This window comes from Cyprinus carpio, chromosome B2, assembly GCF_018340385.1.
Source record: "Cyprinus carpio isolate SPL01 chromosome B2, ASM1834038v1, whole genome shotgun sequence".
NCBI classification, from domain to species: Eukaryota; Metazoa; Chordata; class Actinopteri; order Cypriniformes; family Cyprinidae; genus Cyprinus; species Cyprinus carpio.
In genome coordinates, this window is record NC_056598.1 from 4,119,315 (window position 1) to 4,141,065 (window position 21,751).

Genomic DNA, 21,751 nt, shown 5'->3' on the forward strand with positions numbered 1-21,751 from the left:
GTGAGATACAAATCTTTAAAAGGTAAAGTATGAAACTACTTTTGCTTCCAGTAAAAATGTTGAGTCACACTGAAATGAATCAACTGTAGACGTATGTTTAGGTATCTTTAGTGATGTTAAATGGTTGGAGAAGGAAAAAGGAAAAAATATAAAATAATCTTTGAAATATATTTTGACAAGCACAGAAAGATACCAAATTGTTCATGAAAGGCTTTGATGAACAGTCCTCAACTACAAATTCTTTTTGGTCAGGCGTTCATGTGTTTGGCAGTATTTTACATTTACAGCTTACAGGTGACATTCTATAGTATATTCCAAGTCTTTCAGATTTAGAAGAAAAAGGACAAAATACATAAATTAACTAGTATGGTAAAGATAAACAGCACCTTTTTCCCAAAAGGTAATGAAATGTTTTCATGTTCTTGGAAGAACGGCACAAGACCATCAATTTCTATTCAGATCTTTTTTGCATTAAATATCTGGCAAGACAACATGGTGCATAAAGTAAAGTAGGACTGCTGGAGAACAATCCAATAATGATAGTTGTATAATAAATGAATATCCTTTTAAAGACAACAAGGATCAGTTGCATCATTTGTTGGTTGGCGGGCTATTATATTGGGTTTCGGGTTTATAATTAATGTTTTTTATGTAGTGTAGTAGAGAATGAAGTGAGGGGAGTGAAATGTTATGTTATATTAACAGTACTGCTAAAAGATGAATGTTTTATTTCACTGTTTGAACAGGACATACTTTCTTCTGTCAGTAAATGCAGATGCTTTACATTTACACTTGAACATTTAAAACTGAATGCTACGTCACACACAATGAGACTTTAAAATGAATTTCCAAAGATTCAGTGGGACAGAGTTCAGTCATGTTCTACATCTCACCATGCTGTATCGTGACTGTAGATACAACTGTTTGCATCGGGATATATGAGCATAATACACTGACATAATAAAATATGAAACATTAGCAGACCCTGACAGTGTCAGTTCATGTCTATCAGGTGTTGCTGAACTGCTCATGGCAGAAAAAAGTGGGCACTTGCATGAACAAAATGAAAAGATGGAGTAGTTTAAGCAATATTCTTCCTCTTCTTGTTGAACATAATCCAAGAAAACTGAAGTTAACTGAACAAATATCGAGCCTAAAAGATCATATAAAGATGATGTAACACTGATGAATCTTAGCTTAGCGTGGACACAGAGAGCCTTGCGGATACAGGAAAGGTGCTTATGAGAGCAGCAGCACACTCTGTGGCTGGATAGGAGGGGTGTTTATATGGGCAGGAGATATAGTAAAGTGGGTTGTGAAGTTAGATGGCGTTGTGGTAAATCGGGGCACTCGCTCATTCTGTCTCCACAGAGCTGACAAGTGCCATGACCGCACATGAAGATCATATTCTTTATGCGATCCAGACACACGGGGCACATAGTCTGAGTGGAAGGCAAACATGTTAAATGAGCAATTGCTGCATAAAATTGCATATGCAGAAAACTATTAGAATTAGGGGTTTGAATATTTGGTAAGACAGTAAATCGATTTAATTCATAGGTTTAAGCAAATTCAGAACATTTTAATTCGATAAGTCAGTCATAGAGATACTAGGAAAAAAACCACTGAATAGCCTTCACTTTAATCAATTAAACAACCACTGATTCTTATTAAAGAGCAATTGATTGCTTTTTGTTTGATTAATGTTAAGAACATACAGTAGGCAGCAGCAGGTATATTAGGCTGCTGTCACTTTAAGACCTAATGCACATTTAAGTTCACTTAAGACAACCCACTGTGTGAATACTTATCAACACAGTTATTTATTTATTTTTTATTATTCTGAGTTGTGCAAATGACACTGCACTCATCTCTATTAATTTGTGCATATTACTTATGTTCATATATTTTAAAATATTGTATAAAACATTACAGAAATGCGATTCATTCAATTTTTTACATTTTTAATAATTATTGACCAAGAATGATTATTTAAAATCCACATCAAATGCATCGGCAGAATTTGTAACCGATGCATCAAGTAAACCAGTGAATCGTTACATCCCTACTATAAACTGCAATGCTCACCTGCTCTTTGATATCCTGCAGCTGCTGTTGTAACTTCTGTACATCTGCATTGACATTAGTGTTGTCTTTGTCCCTCTGCAAGGCTGGGATATTTCCGCTGGCTGAAAGGCAAAGCAGGGACCACTGAGAGAAGTATCACCAGTTCAATAGCCACTCATGCAGTTGTTGAATTTGGAGCCCTGGGCCTCAGCATTTTTTTAAGATCCCAGAGCCTTCTAACTTGTCAAATATTTACAGAGGAATTACTTGATGATTCTAGAAGTTCTGTGCCTGTTCTGACACTTTGCATGGTTTATATGGGGGACCCTGGTGCGGAATCAACCCGCAGTACTGAATCGCAGCAGGCCGCAAGCAGGCCTACGGTCCCACTTGACAGCCTCTCCTATTTGTGTAGTGCAGGCCAGAGAGAATGACGTATGCTGGGGTGGAGATACGGACTTTGAGCCCAAAGGAGCAGGAAGGAGTTGAGGCAGGAAGAACTTGGGGTGAGGAATAGAATACTTACACCAACTTAGTGCCAGATTGTTGGGCTGGAGAAGATCCTGCGACCCCCCTGCCACTGAGTTAGAGCCCCCTGCTGAGAAGCAACCAGTCACAGTGTTATGTAATGCATGCACCCCTGCTGTTGCCTCGGGGGCCAATCCAGCCTGGCCTTTGGCATATTCTAGTTATAAATATTCTTAAGAGGAAGCAAAGGGAAGAGCAAGTTAATGTAAGTTTTTGACACAGCTGTTGTGGAAGGGAGGCCTTGTTCATCAAGGTATCCATCATTTAGGGCTGCGGAAGTGACTTTAAGTAGGGATGCACTGATATTAAAATTCTGGCTCATGTTAATAAGCCCACAAATACGTATCTATTGCCACCTAATATATATCCAATTTTGAAATGTAAACATCTCCAACAACAGCCAATAATCAATATGGTATTAATATATTGTGCATCCCTAATTTACAGTTTTCCTTCAGTGAAAAAACAAACAAAAAAACATTTACAGCAAAGATTTTAGAGGCCGCAAGAGATTTTTATGATGGATTAGTATGAAAGAAGATGACAGACTGGTTAATTTTAAGCCCGACAAGTTAAAGAAAAAATTAGATGGATATTCACTAAGGGGGAAATTTATGGCGGCATATTGAGAGACATTTCTTGGCCTCAGGGGTCGGCTAACAAGACTGGATCATTTCCACTAGGTCATTTAACAGTCCCCCAATCATAATTTCCAAAAATGATGTAGAATCTGTCTGACAGCATCATTAGTGGATGTTTCCTGTGTTCATATTCAAGTTCTCCTCAGTGGAAATAAAGTTCTAGGCCCACGTGATTGACCACAGCCTTCTGATGCCAGTTTATCACGTCCTCTTTTAGAGTGAGGAGCCTCTTGTATGTGGGGACTAAAGTGCTCTAGTCTTTAAAGTGACTGAAGCAGAAGAGAATCCCATCTATGGTGGCATTTCTCTCTCATTGCTCCGTCTACATGGAGAAAGGGGGAGTGTGTTAGGTCTACACGGGATGCTGCTTTGGTTTTGTGTGTGTGGAAAAGTGGCGCCTTACAACAAACAGAGCTCAGGCACTAAAGACAGACTGAGATAAGAGCTAAAGGCTACATTCCTCTGTTGGCTGGACTGAGTGCGAGTGTGTGTGTGTTTGTGTGGATCAGCATGTCTGTAGGTCAGCAGAGATGTCAGCGTGGATGGATGTGTTAGACATCTAAGCGAGGCTAAAAAGAAACAGATCCTCCTCTCTATAAATAAACACTGTGTACAAAAAAAAAAAAAAGTGAACTTACACCAGTATCCCTTTGAACTCAAACTAAACCAACATAAAGAACATGGGCAGTGTCATGATCACATACAAAAGGAACAAAGTTGTAACAGAGCGGTGAATCACAACTCAAAATAATATGGGACTAAAATAAATCTTGGATAGCCCCTTTGTCTTGTCCAATTATAGAAATATTCTATGTGTTCTGTGAAAAATGAATTCGGGGGATTCATTTTCACTAGTCTGTGTGGAGTGACTTCCTAAAAATCCTTATAAATTCTAGTCCATGTCACGAAGACATTCCAGAGCAGTTACAAAGCTCATTCCAGGGTGTTGATATTATGTATTAAGAGGAGGGGCTACATGTCTGATTTGAGTCATGAAAACACATTTGGGAAATAACAGATTAGTCATAACAATGGGGAGAGAAGAGCGTGGGCAATAGAAACAGAGAAGCACCAACTAAAGCCAACATAAATATTAAACATGAGAGACATGAGAACCAAGGCAGAGAGAGGAAAGAGAAATAAAAAACGGGAACGTGTGGAAGTTCACTCACTAAGGTCCTCATCATCAGTGGTATCCTCCATACCTTTCCCTCCACAGCACAAAACGAAGGGAGTGCGGCGCTCCACCACGGCCCGACACTGTACACACTTTTTCATCAGGCTGGCACAGTCTGCAGGAACACACACAAATGCAAACACACGAAGTACAGTGTTAACTTCCAATCCTATATCTGTCTCCTCTATATGTATATATATTTGACTCGCGCCTGGCGCTGAAGTGAAGTTGGAGCACCCGTCTGAAACGTCTCTGGTTTGATGTGGTCATAAAGACGTTCTGTGTTTAAATAAATGATGGTTCTTGTCAGGGTGTTGGGTGTTGAAAAATTGTTCTATAAGAAAGATGTGTTCACTGTTATAGTTTTTATTAATAACCATTCCTATATAGCTGATAAAACTGTCTAGTGCTCTTATGAATGTTTTTAGGATGATTTGTGAAAATTTAACTACTATACTGAATGCCACAGCATACACTTCATGGTTTTTGCGTATTTCATTTCATTTTGTAACCTACTTGTTCTACTGATCTGTGTACTAGTGTTAAAAGCTACTATTTTTGACAGCGTTGATACCGTTTCTTACAGATAATATCATGATTTTTTTTTCTCGTTTGCCCTATCGAATGTGGTTTCCTGTCAGCAATAAACCTGTTGTGGGCTTTTTTGATTACTGTCAGTTTAAGTGCCGGCGATGCAGTGTTGTCAGATAATGCTATTAAAAGAAAGTTTTATTATTTCAAATCTCTTGCAAATAAGATCATATAAAGATATTGCTTCCAGTAACACTTTATTTTGATAGTCCACATTAGACATGCTACTAACAGTAAATACATTTTTAACTACTGTACATGCACCAAACATACATAATTTTCAAATACCACTTCCCCATATGATTAAGCAAGCTTCTTAAATAGTTAGAAAATGAAGTAAATACTCACAGAACAGGAGGTTGCAGTTTGAGGTTAAGGCAGAAAATGGCAACAAAACCAAACTGAAAGGGAGGGTCTTGCAGACAAGTGATAAATGGTAAAATAGAGAGAATGAAACTGGTAGGAGGGATGATAGCTGAGAGCAAACAATTCACTTAGCTTCAACCTAACCTCTAAGACATTTTCATCACTGTGATGTGCTTCATTTTTTTGTTGGATTTTCCCAAGGTAGAGTTTGTTTGTTTATCCTTTAACACCATGCCAGTTATCATGGCTCTATTTGTGACGAGAAAAAATAAAGATATAGGTTTTTCCTGAAGTTTTTAAAATTGACCTTTAACTTAAAAAAAAAAAAAAAAAAAAAAAAAAAAAAAATTATATATATATATATATATATATATATATATATATATATATATATATCTATATATATATATATATATATATATATATATATATATATATATAATAATTTAAGGTAAAAGTGAATCTTAAATTTATAAAGCATTTGTCCAGGTTGTATACCACTCCAAAATCAATAAAAAAATAAATAAAAAAAAACCCAAGATATTATAATTTTGTACACCGAAAAAGCCTACTTTTAGTTGACTATTTTTGAATTGTGACATGCATGACAAGTGCATTTTAACAATACTCTAATGCATCCAGGCAATTTCCTTAAAATTACTATAATACAATGATTTTTTAATAAAATTACATCAGACAAATCATTTTTTATTTTCATTTTAAGTAATAAAAATGATACAATCTTGCATTACAGCAATACCAATTTTGCTTTTATGTCAAAAAATATTCTCACAATTATTAAAACGGTCCTATAGAGACAATTATGACCAGGGCATGTTCTAGACAAGTTTTGAGAGATTCACCCATAGTCTATGCTCATCCAGTGTGTGAACACCTAGATGTCAGTATCTGTATCAGTCATGTGATGTGTGATATTCTTCCTAGCTAGATGACAGAAAGAGTTTTTTTGTCTAGATGAGAGACAATCACATGGGGTGATGAGAGAAGAGGTGTGGTGTGGGAGAAGCAAGCAAGCTGACTTACTCTCACAGGCGCACATGTGACCACAGGGTTGGAAAAGCACAGCTGCCTTTTTATCAGAGCAAACCACACACTCCTCAATCTGTGAATGAGAAAAATAAGTTTTCACTAGGGCACATGAGAATATGCGCATGCCCAATGAAACTAGTAAGGTGTGTTTCTGTACCTTGGTTCTGGACTGGACCTGTTCCTTACAAATGAGACACTTCTTGACACGAGGCGAGCAGAGAGAGCAGGTAGAGATATGACCACAGGGGCCAAAAAGCGTGTCCCTTTTCATATCCGAGCACACCATGCATTCCTCAAGAGTCTCATTATTACTGTTTAGAGATGGGCTACGGGAGCCAACCTGCCCACTGAAGACAAGAGAGGAAGAGAGAGAGTGAACAAAATTATTGATTGAGATATAAAGAGATAGAAAATTAAAGGGTGAATAGCAAAATTAATAAATAGCAGGAAACACATCATGAAGTCAATTTCAAATGTCTGTAGTGCAAGTTTCAATAGATGCTCTACTGTTTGGGCAGATGTGCATACCTTGTCTTGTCTTTGTGGCATTTAGCAAGGGCCTTGCAGAGGCTGGGGTCGGGGCACAGGTCCAGAGGAGACTGGCCCTTCTTGTTACGGATGGTGAGCTCAGCTCCATTAGCCGCCAGGAAGCAAGCAATAGAAGCTGCACTCTTCTTCTCCGCCCCTTGAGTGCCCAGTCCCATAATTAACTGTGAAGATTCACAACAAACAAAGTCAAATACAGATTATCTATGAAAGTCACAATTACCCATGTTGAAGTTTAATTACGCAATTATAATAAGAACAGTGTAGCATACATATATAAATCTGACATCTCTTCAGAGAGAATTCCATCTTCTATATATCTATTTATAAGGCCTATGAGAATACAAACTAACTTCCTTAACTATATATATATAGGGCTAGTTAGAATAGTCCCTATAAACAGGCCACTACTATGTCTACTTAACAGACACTGTTTTCGTTTCATCACTGAATGAAAATATTTTGATTGAATCCTCAGAGTTTTATGTCCCTCCATTGAAATCCTATGCAACCAAAACTTTGATGCTTTGAAATGTTGAAGACATATAGTAAACAATCTGTATGAATTGAGCGGTTTAATCCAGGTCTTCTGAAGAGACATGATTGCTTTACGATGAACGGATTTCATTTAGGCCTTTATTCACATAAATACACTGATTACTGCACATACATAGAGCTCATCAAATATGGTACTACTTGCTTTACGTGCAACAACAGATCTACTTGGTTGCTTGCGAGACACGAGAGGACAAACCTTATTTGTTCCCATGCACAGGCACATTTGAGCTCAAAAGCAATCATGTCTCTTCCGAAGACTTTAATTAAACAGCTCGAGTCATATGATAGGGGTTGCACGACTACTGATTTCTGCTAGTCGATTACTTATTTAAAAAATACTCGAGTTACTCGACTACTCGTGGTTCATGCTACTGTAAATGAATAGACATTAAATAGTTTTTATCAATAAACGTTTATTAATTAATTAATTAATAGCCTAATGCAACAATTACATAACATACGTAAACTGTCAAAACGTAATAATTATGACATTACATATTTTAATTTTCATGTAACCAGTATTTGTATCTGTAACAAATTATTAGTATCTGTTTTCGGATAAAACCATGTGTCGTACAGTCATTTGATAAGACCGTTATGACTATCTTTTTCCCTCGTAGTTATCACTTTTTTCGTCGCGAACGTTGATCTGCCTTCAAAACACGCTAAAAGAGTCGCGCGATAACGCGCGTCATCACTACGACACGGCATTAGTTCTGGCTTTTGTTCACACAGCGCTGGTTCTGGGACTGAACCCGGCAATGTTACTAGGTCCCTGACCCGGGATTAATCCCGGAATCAATCCCGGGACGTGTTTGCTTTCACACAGAAGTCGACCCGGCAATGTTCCGGCAATTTGCCGGGTCCGACGTGCAGTGTGAAAGGGGCTTATGTAACCCCTATCATATGATTACATTCACTATATCTTAAATTTTGGTTACCTGAATTTTTTTTAATGGAGGGACAGAAAACTCATTTATGAATCTTCATTTGTGTTGAAGATGAATGAAAGTCTTATGGGTTTGAAACAACCCAATAATGTAGTGATGTATGAAGCACTGCTAACGCACAAGTACCTTTCTGTTGGTCAGTGTGACGAATTTGAGTGACCAACTTGAACAAAATTTCGCAAAGCAGATATAGATACAGTTAGCTTTTAATGGTGTTCTGAGTGTTTTTCTGAGTTATCATTTGCAAGTTAAAAAAAAACAAAAGTCAAATCACTTGACTGAAATCTCTGTTAAGCAATATAAGCAACATTAACAGTGATGCTTGTCTTAATAAACATGGCTAAAATAATCATTAATTGACTTTTGCGTAAAGAAACCCCATTCATGTCCATGATGTAATGTTGGTATAACTATTAATCTGGAGTGATGAAATGCTATAGACCATATTGAGCTAATGAAAGTGGAGATTTATGTGCATGATGTTTTGTTGGTTTGAGTGTTTTTATTGGATGGTGAAGTGTTTTCATCTGCTGCATGTGGTAAGTGTGATGGCTTGATAGGGAGAGAGATTTGTCACACTGTTTGTGTTAATAAATGGCTGACTGCTGGCCTGGAAGCAGCCTCCTGTCACACAACGCTTGATTTACGACAGTCGTGGAGAGGCGATGATGTGAACGGGCAGGGCTGGGGTCAAGCTACAAAAGCTGTAAAAGACAGGGTGCACGGGACCAGCATCGTCAGTCTGTCTGGTGTCAGACGTTATGGTGAAGAGTTTCTGACAGCTGATTCAGAGTATATTGATAGCATAATGTGTTAATGAAGATAAAGAAAGGCTGTGGGGATGGGAGGTCACAGATATGTGCTGTGAAACACCTAAGAAACAATGGCACTGATGGAAGAATTCAAGCATAACAGCAGCTGCAGATCAGTTGTTCTGATGTGATCTATTAACCGTACCATGTTTGATTTTTATGATCTTTCTACACACACACACACACACACACACACACACACACACACACACACACACATATATATATATATATATATATATGAGAGGTTGGACGTTTCAAGCTTCAAAAAGAGCACAGAAGTAGAATAAATGTATTATATAAAAGGTCTATTGTTCTTCACTAAAACCATACATTTTGTGATCTGATCTTTTAAAATGTTTAGAGTTCACTGGTTCAGTGATATATTTTCTGTGACTCTGCTGACCGGATTTATAATCTCTACACAGTGGTTAACAGCTCAACTGAAAGTGATATTATCAGTCAGATTCAGTCTGTTCCTCATACAAAACTTAGTAAGGCTTAAGAAAACCTGGGAGTCATAGACTACTTTTAAACTACTGGCCACTAGTGTTAGGCAATATGCTCAATTTTCTTATTGTCCTATAATCAGCCTGTGAGATCGCCGATACACGATACACACCACAGCTAGCTTCGCTCATTTATGTTCTGTATGAAGTGTTCAATCTCAATACTGAGTCACATGTGGCATCATTCACCTGAGAAAAAGGTTTTCATTTCATTTTAAATCTGCTGTGATAGAGTTCTTTCGCTTGGTAATTTGATTGTAAATGTCTTGATTAGGCTGCTGTCTGCCAAAGCTGTCTTCTTTCTGCTTTCTCTCCTCCCACTCAATTTTCCACAAATATATGCAATCCCAAGAATGGTGATGGGATAATCAGTGGAGAATGTCTCACCTGAAGGATTGTGTAGTATATAGGACGCTGGACTGCAGTGGAACTGTGGCTCATTGGGCCGGTTACTCATGTGACAGCAGGGAAATGGCTCTTAAAGCCGAGTATGATCTATCATTGTTAACACAGGGACATGCCGGAGAAAAGCCTTTAAAGTTGCAAAGTATCTACACTGTCTCAGTGTTTTACTACTTGTTACTTAGAGCTCTTTTTTGGGATCTGTGTCACTGTTCGACATAAACGTTTAGTTGTTTGGGTGGTGTGAAAGCGGTTTTGCACATTCAGGAAATTTCAATCAAGTGGTTTGGAATATGGTTAATGCTTCCAATCACACTTACGTCTCTGAGTTAATCATGTTTCATAAAATTATAATGTTCACTGCATGGAACGGTAGATGGATGTTTCCTTTAGGATGCTTAAACTGCAGAGACGCACACAGCATGACAAAATGGATCTGTAGGGTCCAATGATTTGGAGAGATTCGTGGCATCAAATCATAAAAATTTACTTTACAGTACAACGCGGAATGACAAAATTTGGCAAATTTTGGAAGAAATCAAAAGTAGGGCAGTACACTTAATAAAGTCATGATATGGACTAGTGTCTGTGAATATTAAAGTGCAGAAAGACAATTTAAATATGAAATCTGCATATTCTGTGTGTCACAGGGCTCTAAAAAAAGGGATTTTTAGTAAACTTTTAATAAATTGTTAAATTGTATAAATTACATTATATCAATTGATTAGACATATCTTAGGTGTTACTGAAATTAAATTTAATCACTAAACCGGAATATAAAAACCAGAAAAATGGAAAAACAACAGAATTGGAGAAAAATAAAACTGTGTGCTTTCTTTTTTTAATAAAACAAATTATTTAAACTAGTAAACTGTTTCTTGTTGATCAATCCAGTATTTGCGACTTGATCCCGCCACTTCTAATCAAGTACACTGCACTGAAAGTGTTTACTACATGACATTGTTAACCTAAAGCTTTTATTGAGAACACTGGTACTGTTTATATACTTCTCTGTACATACTGTGTTTTTGGAGGGCTCCCAGGGCTCCACTTTGCTGACGTCCTGCATGTCCTGAAGTTGGCGGAGCTGGGACAGAGTGTGGTGACGCAGGGCCTCATGCAGTGGCGTGTCTCCATCCTTGTCTTGCACGTCCAACTTTGCCTCAGCTCGCACCAAGAGCTGGACAGAAACAGAGGATGGAATTTTTACCAGTGTGTTCTCATGCATCCATATGAAAAAATATAAGTGTAATGTATGGGACACAATAAGCATGTTTGTTTGGTTATTACTTGAGAATCCTTCTCAAAAGACTATACCAATACAGATGCTTTGAAAAGAGGAGAGTTGCATTGCTCTTATATGACCACAAGATGGTGCTTTAGCTCCCATTGAGTCCCCTTTTCCACCCCCGTTTCCCATACCTCTCCTGGCGTAGTCCAGATTGCTCAGGACTAAAGTAATTCAATTGGAGGGGATAAATCTGCAGAAGTCTGTGCATTTAAATCTTTAGCTGGAGCACTTAGCTACATTGCTTCATCAATGCGTTTGTGTTGAGTAGGAAGCCAGAATACTAGGTGAGGGGGTACTGTAGATGTCAAACATCGAAAGGAAATTAAAAAAAAAAAAAAAAACAGAAGACAGAACCACTTACTCGCACTATCTGTGTGTGCTGACGTTCTACAGCAAGGTGCAGTGCCGTCTGCTGGTTAACGTTCTGTATGTCCAAATTGGCATTTCCCTATGGAAAGAGCAACACAGAGAAAAAATAAATGCTTTTGACTTTAGCCACTGTGATATTTACATTTTTATAGATACATGATATAATGCCTTACAAAGGAACACAAAAAAGTTATTGTGGGTATCTATTTACATATCACAAACATTTTTGTTTTTAACTGAGGTTCAGCAACGTCTCTCCTCAACTACTGAAGATAAATCGCTGCTCATGAGCATGCCTTCTAGCCCCATAGGTTGTGTTAGGAAATGTGAGCTAATGGTGATTTGTATTCAGATATTCCCTGACTGAAACCCCATAGCAACATCTCTCTGCACTACTGCAGTGCAGCTCTACTGTGGTTCATAGGCTGAGGCTTAAGTCGCTGGTGTGAACTTTTCTTTGTCTCTCCCTCTCTTCCATCATGGCAGGTAGTTGACAAAGGGCTGCCCTGAGCCAGCGCAGCATTCTAAAACTCTGCTGGAATGTTGCAATAACATTGTTACTGTGCCGCAACATAACACTGAGCGACAGAGGTGTGTGAAGGTTAGGTGCTGAACCAGTTTTGCCAAATTCACACATGCAGAACAGAAGAATCTTGGATGTTTAAAACAGTTCAGCTCGAGACCACCGTGTTATTGCAATGCATTGCATCCTATTTGCATTGAATTAAACTAGCCCCGCCCAACAGGGAGTTAAAGTGGAATGACAGGAAATGCCTCTTATTTGGATTTCTACTTCCTAAAATTCAAATGTGAATTCCCCTTCAAAATTCAATAAAAATTCAAAAGGCATTCTTTATTCAGTTTTCAATGATGCAAAGCTCTGCTATCAACATTATATAGAATATTTTGTTTTAAGGGGTTATCTACATGAAATATCCCCAAAAAAACATTCTATTCTCTACCTTAAAGAGTTATTGTGACTGTACAGTGCACCTAGTTCAATGTGAGCTGGGTTACTTTTTCAGCTCTTCTGGGTGCCTAATGACATAAACTGCACCAATTATCTATGTGAATTATTATCTGCACAGGCACTTGATTCTTTCACCCTTTTAGTGGACTGAATAACCTGCTGGAGTACTCCTATGGTGCAATGCATGAGTGTTCGTGTTAGAAGTGCTGACCTGGTGGACTAGGAGCTCTGCCACCTCCACGTGGTTGTTGAGGGCAGCCAGGTGAAGTGCGGTGTAACCATCATCCTTTTTCTCATCCACTATCCATGGTCGTGGCAGTTTGGATAGCAGCACGCGCATGGCACTGCAAAACAAAGATGAGAATACAAATTTCAGCAACTAAAAATATGAACTAATAAACATTTAATAAGTAACAGGCTTTTAAAAAATTGGTGAGGCTATGAATGTCACATGAAGGGACACTGAACTCTGAGATTCAAGGAAGTAACAGAAACACTAGAGTAAGGGTAATGAGGTAAGAGCAATAAAGGGTAAAAGAGCACTTGAACAACAACAAAACATTATTATGAGGAAGAATATTATCAGAATTGACCAAATCCGCCATACTGCCCAACAAACTTGGTGTGTCCTGGCCTTTAAAGAGCCACAAAACGGTTTTTATTGTTTGAGTTTCAAAAAAAATTCAAAGAGCATGGCTATTAAAAACATTTGATCTACAAAGTTGAACGCTGACTTGATGTCTACAAAAAATCTAAAAATTACAGTACATTGATTACACTGATCAATCTGCTACATACTGGCTGCTTTATCTGTCCAGTACTTTGAGTAGCTAAAATGAACATTTAAGTAAATGCACATGAACATAAACATGTATAAAGCAGGTAAAATGAAGACCACAGAGCCCTAGTGACATCAAAATGCCTTGCCACTCAGGAAAATTGACATACCCAAGCAATCATGACGCATCAAGGAAATACCACTTTATGTAGTGCTCATCTGGGTATTCACTGTGCTCAAGAAGAAATGCAGGGTTAGTATTCTCAAATGTCTTTGAGTGTTAAGGGTGTTAAAGTATCACTGGTAAAATGAGCAGAAATAAATGAGGATGCATCTAAAGGACGAGGAAAAAAAAAGAAAGAAACTGATGAATGTAATTTCAGAGAAGAGGTGGATTTGTGGAAGCCTCTAAAGTGCTGCTTTTTGCTGCAGGGTGGATTCTGGTAAACCCAAAGCCAATCTCTAGTTACTTAGGTAGTGCGGAGAGAGAGCATCAGCTCAGTACACATTTGGAGCACTGTGCAGCAAAGCAGCTGTACTGCAGTGCACACGGCATGCACACACGCACAGCCCTGTTACATCTTTACACCTGCAATGCTCATGAAGGCTTGTGGATATGCCCTTTAAATTATGTACAACTGATGCATAGGTTCAAGAAAATGTGATCATCAACAGAGTGAAGAAATTTAAAATGATCACACAATGTATACCAAGGTTTCGATATATCCTGCAACACCCATGAACTTATTTTAGACTGCACCGGCACAGACATCACACTCATGAAAGTAGTAGCCAATATAGAAAATGGTCTGCCAATGGTGCATTCTTGTATTGGCAAGAATGCAATGGATCAGTGGCAGTAAGGCGCTGGCATTGTGAGTGGCAAGCCTTTCTAGATGAGGCTTAGATTGACAGGCTTCCTGCCACGGTGGTGGAAATGGGCAGGCATTAATATTAATGCAGCTCGCTGGCAATACTGCATTGCAGTCAACATTATTCGTTGAGGAGGAGTTCAAAGAACACAAAAAATATGCAATCTGTGGCACAAACCCCTTGCAATTCCTTCCTGGAAATGATTTGTTCCACTGTGAGCAAAGGGAAACTGAGATGATGAATGATTTGTTATTGGTGGCAAATCTTTATAGGGTCTCAATAATCAACTTGATGTAGGTAACAGTCTCCATGTAAGAGGTGAAGAACAAGGCTCTGAAGAAGCAATGAGGCTGAAGTAGCTGTATGAACATGAGGGCAAATGTAAAAGTGAAAGAGAGGAAAAGGCAGGCGGGAGAGGTAAGGTGAAGGAGAAGCACGATGGAACTGGGTCACCCTGTGAGATACAAAGATCCCTCAGGAGCATGCAGACGAGGCCTGTTGTCTCTGGTAGCCAGCCACATGGTAATTTGTCACAGGCCTGAAGCTCACTGTTACTAGGAAGGAAAAGGCGAACACTACCTTACAGTAGCACAAGAGTTAGAGTAGAGTTAAGAGCTCAAATCTTTTCAATGTAGAAAAGATTGAAGCAACTATATGATAGGCCTGGATAAGATAAAACCAGTCAACTCTGGGAACACTGGAATAAGCACCACCTTGTACCATCAAGACTACAAGACTGTAAAGTTGTGAAGTAAGATAGCATGGTGTTCTTGGCATATACAACGGGTGAGAAAACTGACACTTTAAGCTCATAAAAATGAGCACTCCACACAAATAAAAATGGAGTGTGGCTGTACAAGTGGAGTGAAACCTTTTTCCTTGTCTTTATGTAAGCCATACCAAACATGATTATAATTAATAGCCTAATGAGTATAATAATGGCAACGTACCTAGCTTGAAAGAATAAATAGAATGAACAATGGCTGAAATGAGACTGAGTAATTGAAACAATTAAGAACAATCAAGACTGAAAGTGGATCTACATTCAGAGTGAAAAAGTGTTTATTATTAAGCTTGCATAATGCTTTCTTTAAAGTGACTTCCTGGCAACTTTGTCTTTATCGGACATATGGTTGTGAACTGGTTGTGATAAAATCCATTAGCATTAAAAGTGTGGTCAACTACTGAATTTTTACATTGGTTGTAACTGAATTGTCTGATATAGTAAAAGATTTTGCAAAAATGTGAGGAAAAAGGTATTGCAGAACACATTACAAACTTTCATTCAATTTATTTTTTGGTTGTAGCTGAAGTTTTTTGTGTAGTTGAGTGTTCCATCGGCATTGTATTATATGTGTTATATTTATCTATGATGTTTCTAGTGGCATATTGTTTTATCTGTGACGTAAAAAACTTCCAAATCCGGAATATTGCTGCACTCACATGGCAACAAATAATGTGATTTACATGCTACAGGAATAAAGAAACAAAAGAAACATGGTATTTCACTTAGACTATGCATGATATACAGGTGTTATGTATCAAAAAACATTAAATGGAAATACCTCCAGGGATCTAAAAAGCATAATAAAGGGAAATTGACATTTGACAGAGTTAACATTGAAAATTTTCTTCTTTGTGTAGTGAAGGAAAATTCTTTGATTGGTAGCTGACTCACTTATGGGAGTGGTAGACATCACTGCTATAAATCTTAGGCTTTAAATGACTCCAACCCCAAACTGTTTGCTTGAGGTGGTTAAATTCAATCCACCAAAGTAGCTCAGCTGGTGTCCAAGCTCTTCAGAAACAAGCAGCAAAGAAACACTAAACTAACAAGCCAGCAGACAGATGTCTAATAAGAATGTATTAAGGATACAGTTGGGTGTACTTGAAGTTAGATTCCCATTAACAGCAGGATGATGCATCGCTGACAGGTTGATTCAATGATCTGCATTGGGGTTCTATTTACTGCTTGCTCAAGTATTACGGTCACAAAATGCATGTAAAATATCTATAGGTCTTTCCAAGTAAAGAGCATTAATATTGTAGTCTAGGAGTCTGACCAAAATCTTATATCATGCTATAAATTATTTTGGTAACATTTTATTTTAAGGTCCAATTCTTACTATAAACTAGTTGCTTATTAGCATCCATATTACTAGCATATTGGCTTTTTATTAGTACTAACAAAGCACATATTAATGCCTTTTTCTGGCATGACCATATTCTAGATCCCTTAATACATAAACTTGATGACTACCTTACTATTAATAAGCAGCAAATTAGGAGTTTATTGAGGGAAGGCTCTTAGTTAATAGTGAATATGATCCCTATCTAAAGTGTTAAATTTTTTTTTTTTATTTTTTTTTTTTTTAATCACAGGAACTGCATGACATGGTTAATTTTGATGGACAATTTTGCATTATATAACCATAAATTAAATGAATGGGATGAATTATTTTTTTAACTATATAAGTTAAATATATAGTTATATACTAAATGCTATAAAGTATCATAAATTATTCTATTGCTTCACTTACTTTCTATACCCACCTCCTTTACTGCTAATCATATCATCATCCACAGTCATGTCTCCTACCATTGTGACACCAACTATGACAACTATTGGCTCAGAATAATGACTTGGCCAACCCCCAGAACAAGAGCAAGTGGTTTGATTGGGCAAAAGGCAGTTTGGCTTGTGTCAGTTTGTCCTTGGATAGTCTGGCTTGATTGATTACAGTCCTTTACCCCAGTGGAGGTGGACATATGCATGTGGGGGAAAGGTTGTAATGTGCAGTGTCCAAATAGTTTTCCATTTTTGGTAGCAATGACACCAGCAGATCGTTCTGTAGGTGATTTGTGGAAAAGTGGAATATAAAGATTTAGACATTTTGAAATCCATCCAGACAATTTAAGTTATTAATATGGCAGAGCTAGCCACCACTCCTATCTTATTAACATTAAGAACTACACAGTGAAGTCACTGTTCCTTGTCTATTAACCACACGCTTGTTTCAAACTACCTTTTCTTTGTTTACAAACATGACTCAACCACGCAAAGACACAAGTCATGAAACTGACATTTCCTGGTTGGAGCTGAGGCTATGTTTACACGACAACGGTGTTGTCAAAAACTGAAAACTTTTTCCCTTGTGTTTTTAAAAATTTCACGTATACACGACAACATTTTCAAAATGATTCACGTTTACACATATCCACGAAAACGGCCAAAAACGCTGTATTACGTATGCCAGGCCAGTAGTTGGCACTGTCACCTTGTTAGTTAACAGTACCTGTAGGAAAGTGACGATTATATGTTGTATATGATGCATCTTCACTGTTGGTTGTAATATTGGTGAAGTAAATCCACACTTTGCTGAAGAAGCGTTAGCAAACTCTTGAGCAGCAACAACAGTACCATGTACTCCGCCATTGTTATGTATGTTTGTTCGCGCTTGCCTTTAAAATCGACATGTACTCTGCACGTCTACATACCTGACACGTACTACGCACGTGCATGGTGTCACCGTTTCCAAAGATTTCCATATTGGGTGTTTACACGGAAACGCACTTTGAAACCTGTTTTCAGTCCCCAAAATGCCATGGTTGTGTAAACGAACAGTTAAAGCGCATAAAAAGTTTCCTGTTTTTGGCTGAAAACGTTGTCGTGTAAACAGCCCCTGAGGTGAGAGTTTAGAGGGGAGCAGTGGTACAGCTGAGTGGGGCTGAGTGGAACAATGGCCAAGAGCTGAGAGACCGGCTGCCACAGGCTTCCTCCGACAGCACTCAGTTCGGCCCTTCATAAATCACTTTTATGCCGTCTGCCGCTCAGCAGCTTTACCTGCTTCATGATGGAATGCTTAAAGGGCTGAGGATCGGGGAGAGAGAAATAGACCCTTGGAAAGGGTGGAGGATCTAGTGTTATAATCATGTACACTGAATATAGAGAGTGTGTTTCATCATGAAAGAACAAAACCAAATGTCTTGATTCATCCACCTACCTTAAAGTTGCATTACAACTCCAATTAAGAAATCAAATTTTGCTCTCTAGACAGGTCTGTTGTATGTAATCAATCCCATCTAGACAAAACTAATCAGACAAATAACATTAAAAAAGTAATTTGTCTTTTTGTGCAGACCCCAAGGCCCACAGTAATTAAAACCCCTGCTTAACTCAATACTTATTACCATTCCGTCAGTCAGGTACTGGTGTGATTGATGAGATCTCCTGTTACAGGGGTACCTGAACTCAGCACTTCCGGGACAACTTTCAAAACTACAGAGAATTACCCATGGGTGGTGCACCCAGTCAAAGCACTAAGTGTCAGAGTGAAGCTGAGTCAAAGTTCTCAGACCGTGTCTGGAAATTTGAGCTGTGCAACATTTGCACTGAACTGTAACTTAAACATTAATCCAGGAGGTTGAACCAGGACCTCTGTGATGGACACAGCTTCAATAACTTTTTTTTCCCAACTTGTTTTAAACTGAAGAAGAGAAGTAAAATACAACAAAGTAATTAATTATTGGCCTGCTTTCTCTGATCAATAAACGGCTCAACTAAACATTCACAATTTATGACCTGAAGGAGGAAATTAGATTGTGCATTTGTATGGTATATGCATTTTGAATATACCATACAAATGACCTTCTCCGAAGATTAATTTCATAAGGTCTCAGGTGTTGGGGTTGATGTTTTTATCAATTGATGTCAATTATCTTGAATGAGTGGTTCACTGACTGCTAGTTTTTGCAGCCCCACAAACTATAAAATGTCTTTTTTAAGGTGCTGTTTGGCTAAGGGTTGGGCCTCATGCTGATGCATTACTCAGAGTGCATTACACCTGGCATATAGTCAATTTTCGTAATGCCCATAAATACAGAGAGCATTTGAATGCCAATACGTTAGACTGTGGACACATTAATTGAATTGTACTTCACAATAATAAAAGATTCTTGCAAGCATTACACAATCTTAAGGATTTTACATCTTTTCCAGAGATGTTTTTTTTTAGTAATCTAATGCAAGTTAGAAACCTATTTTTGTAATCCTCAAAGGTTTGCCCAACACTGCCGCGAGCTATTAAAAGGTGGGAGAGGAGAAGCCTCAGGACAATTACCAACTAGAGATTTACATTATTTAACAGAGACATTACACTAAACGATGTGAAAACATTACTTTGAGAGATTAGATAGTGCCTTGAGCGCTGTAATTATCTCCGTGTGGGGGTGGGCGGACTGCAGAGGTAGCATTGTTACTGCAGGTAGAGAGACGCAGCAGTGGAGGACAAAGCTGCGAGATGACAGAGGACATTGCTGGCTAAAACCAGCTCTCCACACTGAATGATGGGACCTCCTAATTAAACATTTCTGTGGTTGTGCCTCAGGAAGCCTGAACGTGGCTCTTGAAAATTAATGAAAAGCTCAAGAGGGAAGAACAAAACTTGAACCCCTGGGGAAATTCTAGCGTGTCCCAGAACCAAGATAAATCATATGCTCAATACGAGTTTGACAGCTGCAGACAGATAGGCAAGCAAGTGTCCTTTGAAATACAGTAACAGGTTTGATCCAAATTGCACTCTAGTACTCTATAGACTTTTCATAAACCTTCAAGCACTATTCGCTCCCCCTTTTCTCTCTCACACGTAACTGCATATGTTACTAAGTATAGTGACAAGGAGAGGCAAGATCTACCATATGCAGCATGTTCTGGCACTATTTAAAAGAGAACTGAAAGCAGGATGGGGGCTGTTTAGATGGAGAGTTGGAGAAGGGGGTGGAGAGGTTGGGTGTTATAAAAGCAGGGGAGGGGAAACGAGTGAGGGAAATAAAAGTGGAACCATGAGAGACCACTTTATTTGGCGCTACTAAAAATAACAGCGAATAGCAGGCCGGGAAGCTGGTGCTTCGCTAACACAGGCTAGCTACTTGCCTTGCTGGACACACAATCGATAGGTGGAACACTGGATGGGAGACTTCCCAGAGCTTGCAGGGGGACAGCTGCCTTGGTGCAAGGAGGGGGGTTATTTTTTGCACTGGTTGACTAAATATGGTCACAGGGAGGTGAGCGAGATACCAAAGAGGAGCTAGTTCTAAAATGCTTCTCCTGCTAAAAAGTGCTAATGATTTAACTTTCTGAGATGCAACAGCTGGCTCCTTTTGTGGCTAGTGGCTTTTTGTTCACTTTCAAGAACACCAACGATGGGTCCCTGAAATCAGATGGGGCTATAAATGATAAGTCACCTCCAGTCACCTTAGGGTTTACCAAGAAAAGGTAAAACGGTTGACAACAAAAAGTTATCTGCAAGCTTCAGATAAGCAACAATGCATACTTGACAGACTGTTGCTGTACTCTGGTTTTCAAATTGAAATGGCTATATATAAAATTTGCTGGTGAAGCACAAAAAAAAATAGCATTACAGATGGCAGCGGCTTGAGGGATAAAACTGCGGTTTTCAAATGATGTTGATCAGAAATAAACTAGCCAACCACTAAAGCGCTAGAGAGATCTCGAGCAGTCATGCACATCTTCACAGAATTCACTGAGAATGCACATGTTAGAGATGGGAGGGAGGAGGGGGTGAAAGTGCTGCAGTTTTTTCTGCCTGTTTTTAGAGCAGCAGCGACAGCTCCTCGTGTCAGCATGATGTCTATCCCTGCCTTAATGTATGCTTTCTTCACCCGGCTCCACCCCTCCCGCTTAAACACTCTTGTTCCTTCTCCACAACACTCGTTCACTATCTCCCCACCCACACCCACCTCTTCGTCAGAGAAGCTGAATCAGCGAGTCGGGCATGCGATGGCTGCAGCAGCTGGAGAACTCCGGAGGTCATTATGGCTCTTCATACACAGGAGAGAAGAAAGAGGGAGGAGCAGAGAGCAGAGGAAACTGAGCTGACAGGTAATATATGCTCCCTGTGCCTTCCTCGCTCCGGACGGGAGTTTGCCCACCATGCCGGCTGGTCCGCACTGACGTCTCTGCTTTTTTCTTCTCTGTTCCGGATGCAATGGGGGTTAAGCGCATGGACGGTCAGCCGTGGTGTGCGGTGTGGTCGCTTGGAGGGAGTGGAATTTACAGCTCTGCAGCAGCATGAGAAAAACTACTTCTCTGGGAAACCTTGTGAAATAATGTAAGTGATTCCCCCCGCAAGGAAAACGGCAGAGATGTGTGAAACAGTGGAAAAGACAGGTGTAGGTGGAACGGGGGAAAGTTGCTGTCATCTGTATGGATTTGCTTGCTTGCTCACTAGAATACGGTTTCCACCTCGCTTGC

General features: G+C 38.9%; 1 protein-coding gene across 1 annotated transcript in view; it reads right to left on the reverse strand.

Annotated features, from left to right (window-relative positions):
- Positions 1-1,283: 1,283 nt before the first annotated feature.
- The window catches only part of mib1 (MIB E3 ubiquitin protein ligase 1), a 46,383-nt gene continuing 25,915 nt past the window's right edge, over positions 1,284-21,751 (reverse strand). Inside the window, exons 13-22 of the mRNA XM_042719334.1 lie at positions 13,039-13,171; positions 11,850-11,936; positions 11,219-11,377; positions 6,949-7,130; positions 6,578-6,767; positions 6,415-6,493; positions 4,409-4,528; positions 2,594-2,665; positions 2,089-2,189; positions 1,284-1,442 (exon numbers count right to left, since the gene is read on the reverse strand). Coding sequence (XP_042575268.1) covers positions 1,284-1,442; positions 2,089-2,189; positions 2,594-2,665; positions 4,409-4,528; positions 6,415-6,493; positions 6,578-6,767; positions 6,949-7,130; positions 11,219-11,377; positions 11,850-11,936; positions 13,039-13,171 — 1,282 coding nt within the window. The remainder of the gene's footprint in view (positions 1,443-2,088; positions 2,190-2,593; positions 2,666-4,408; positions 4,529-6,414; positions 6,494-6,577; positions 6,768-6,948; positions 7,131-11,218; positions 11,378-11,849; positions 11,937-13,038; positions 13,172-21,751) is intronic.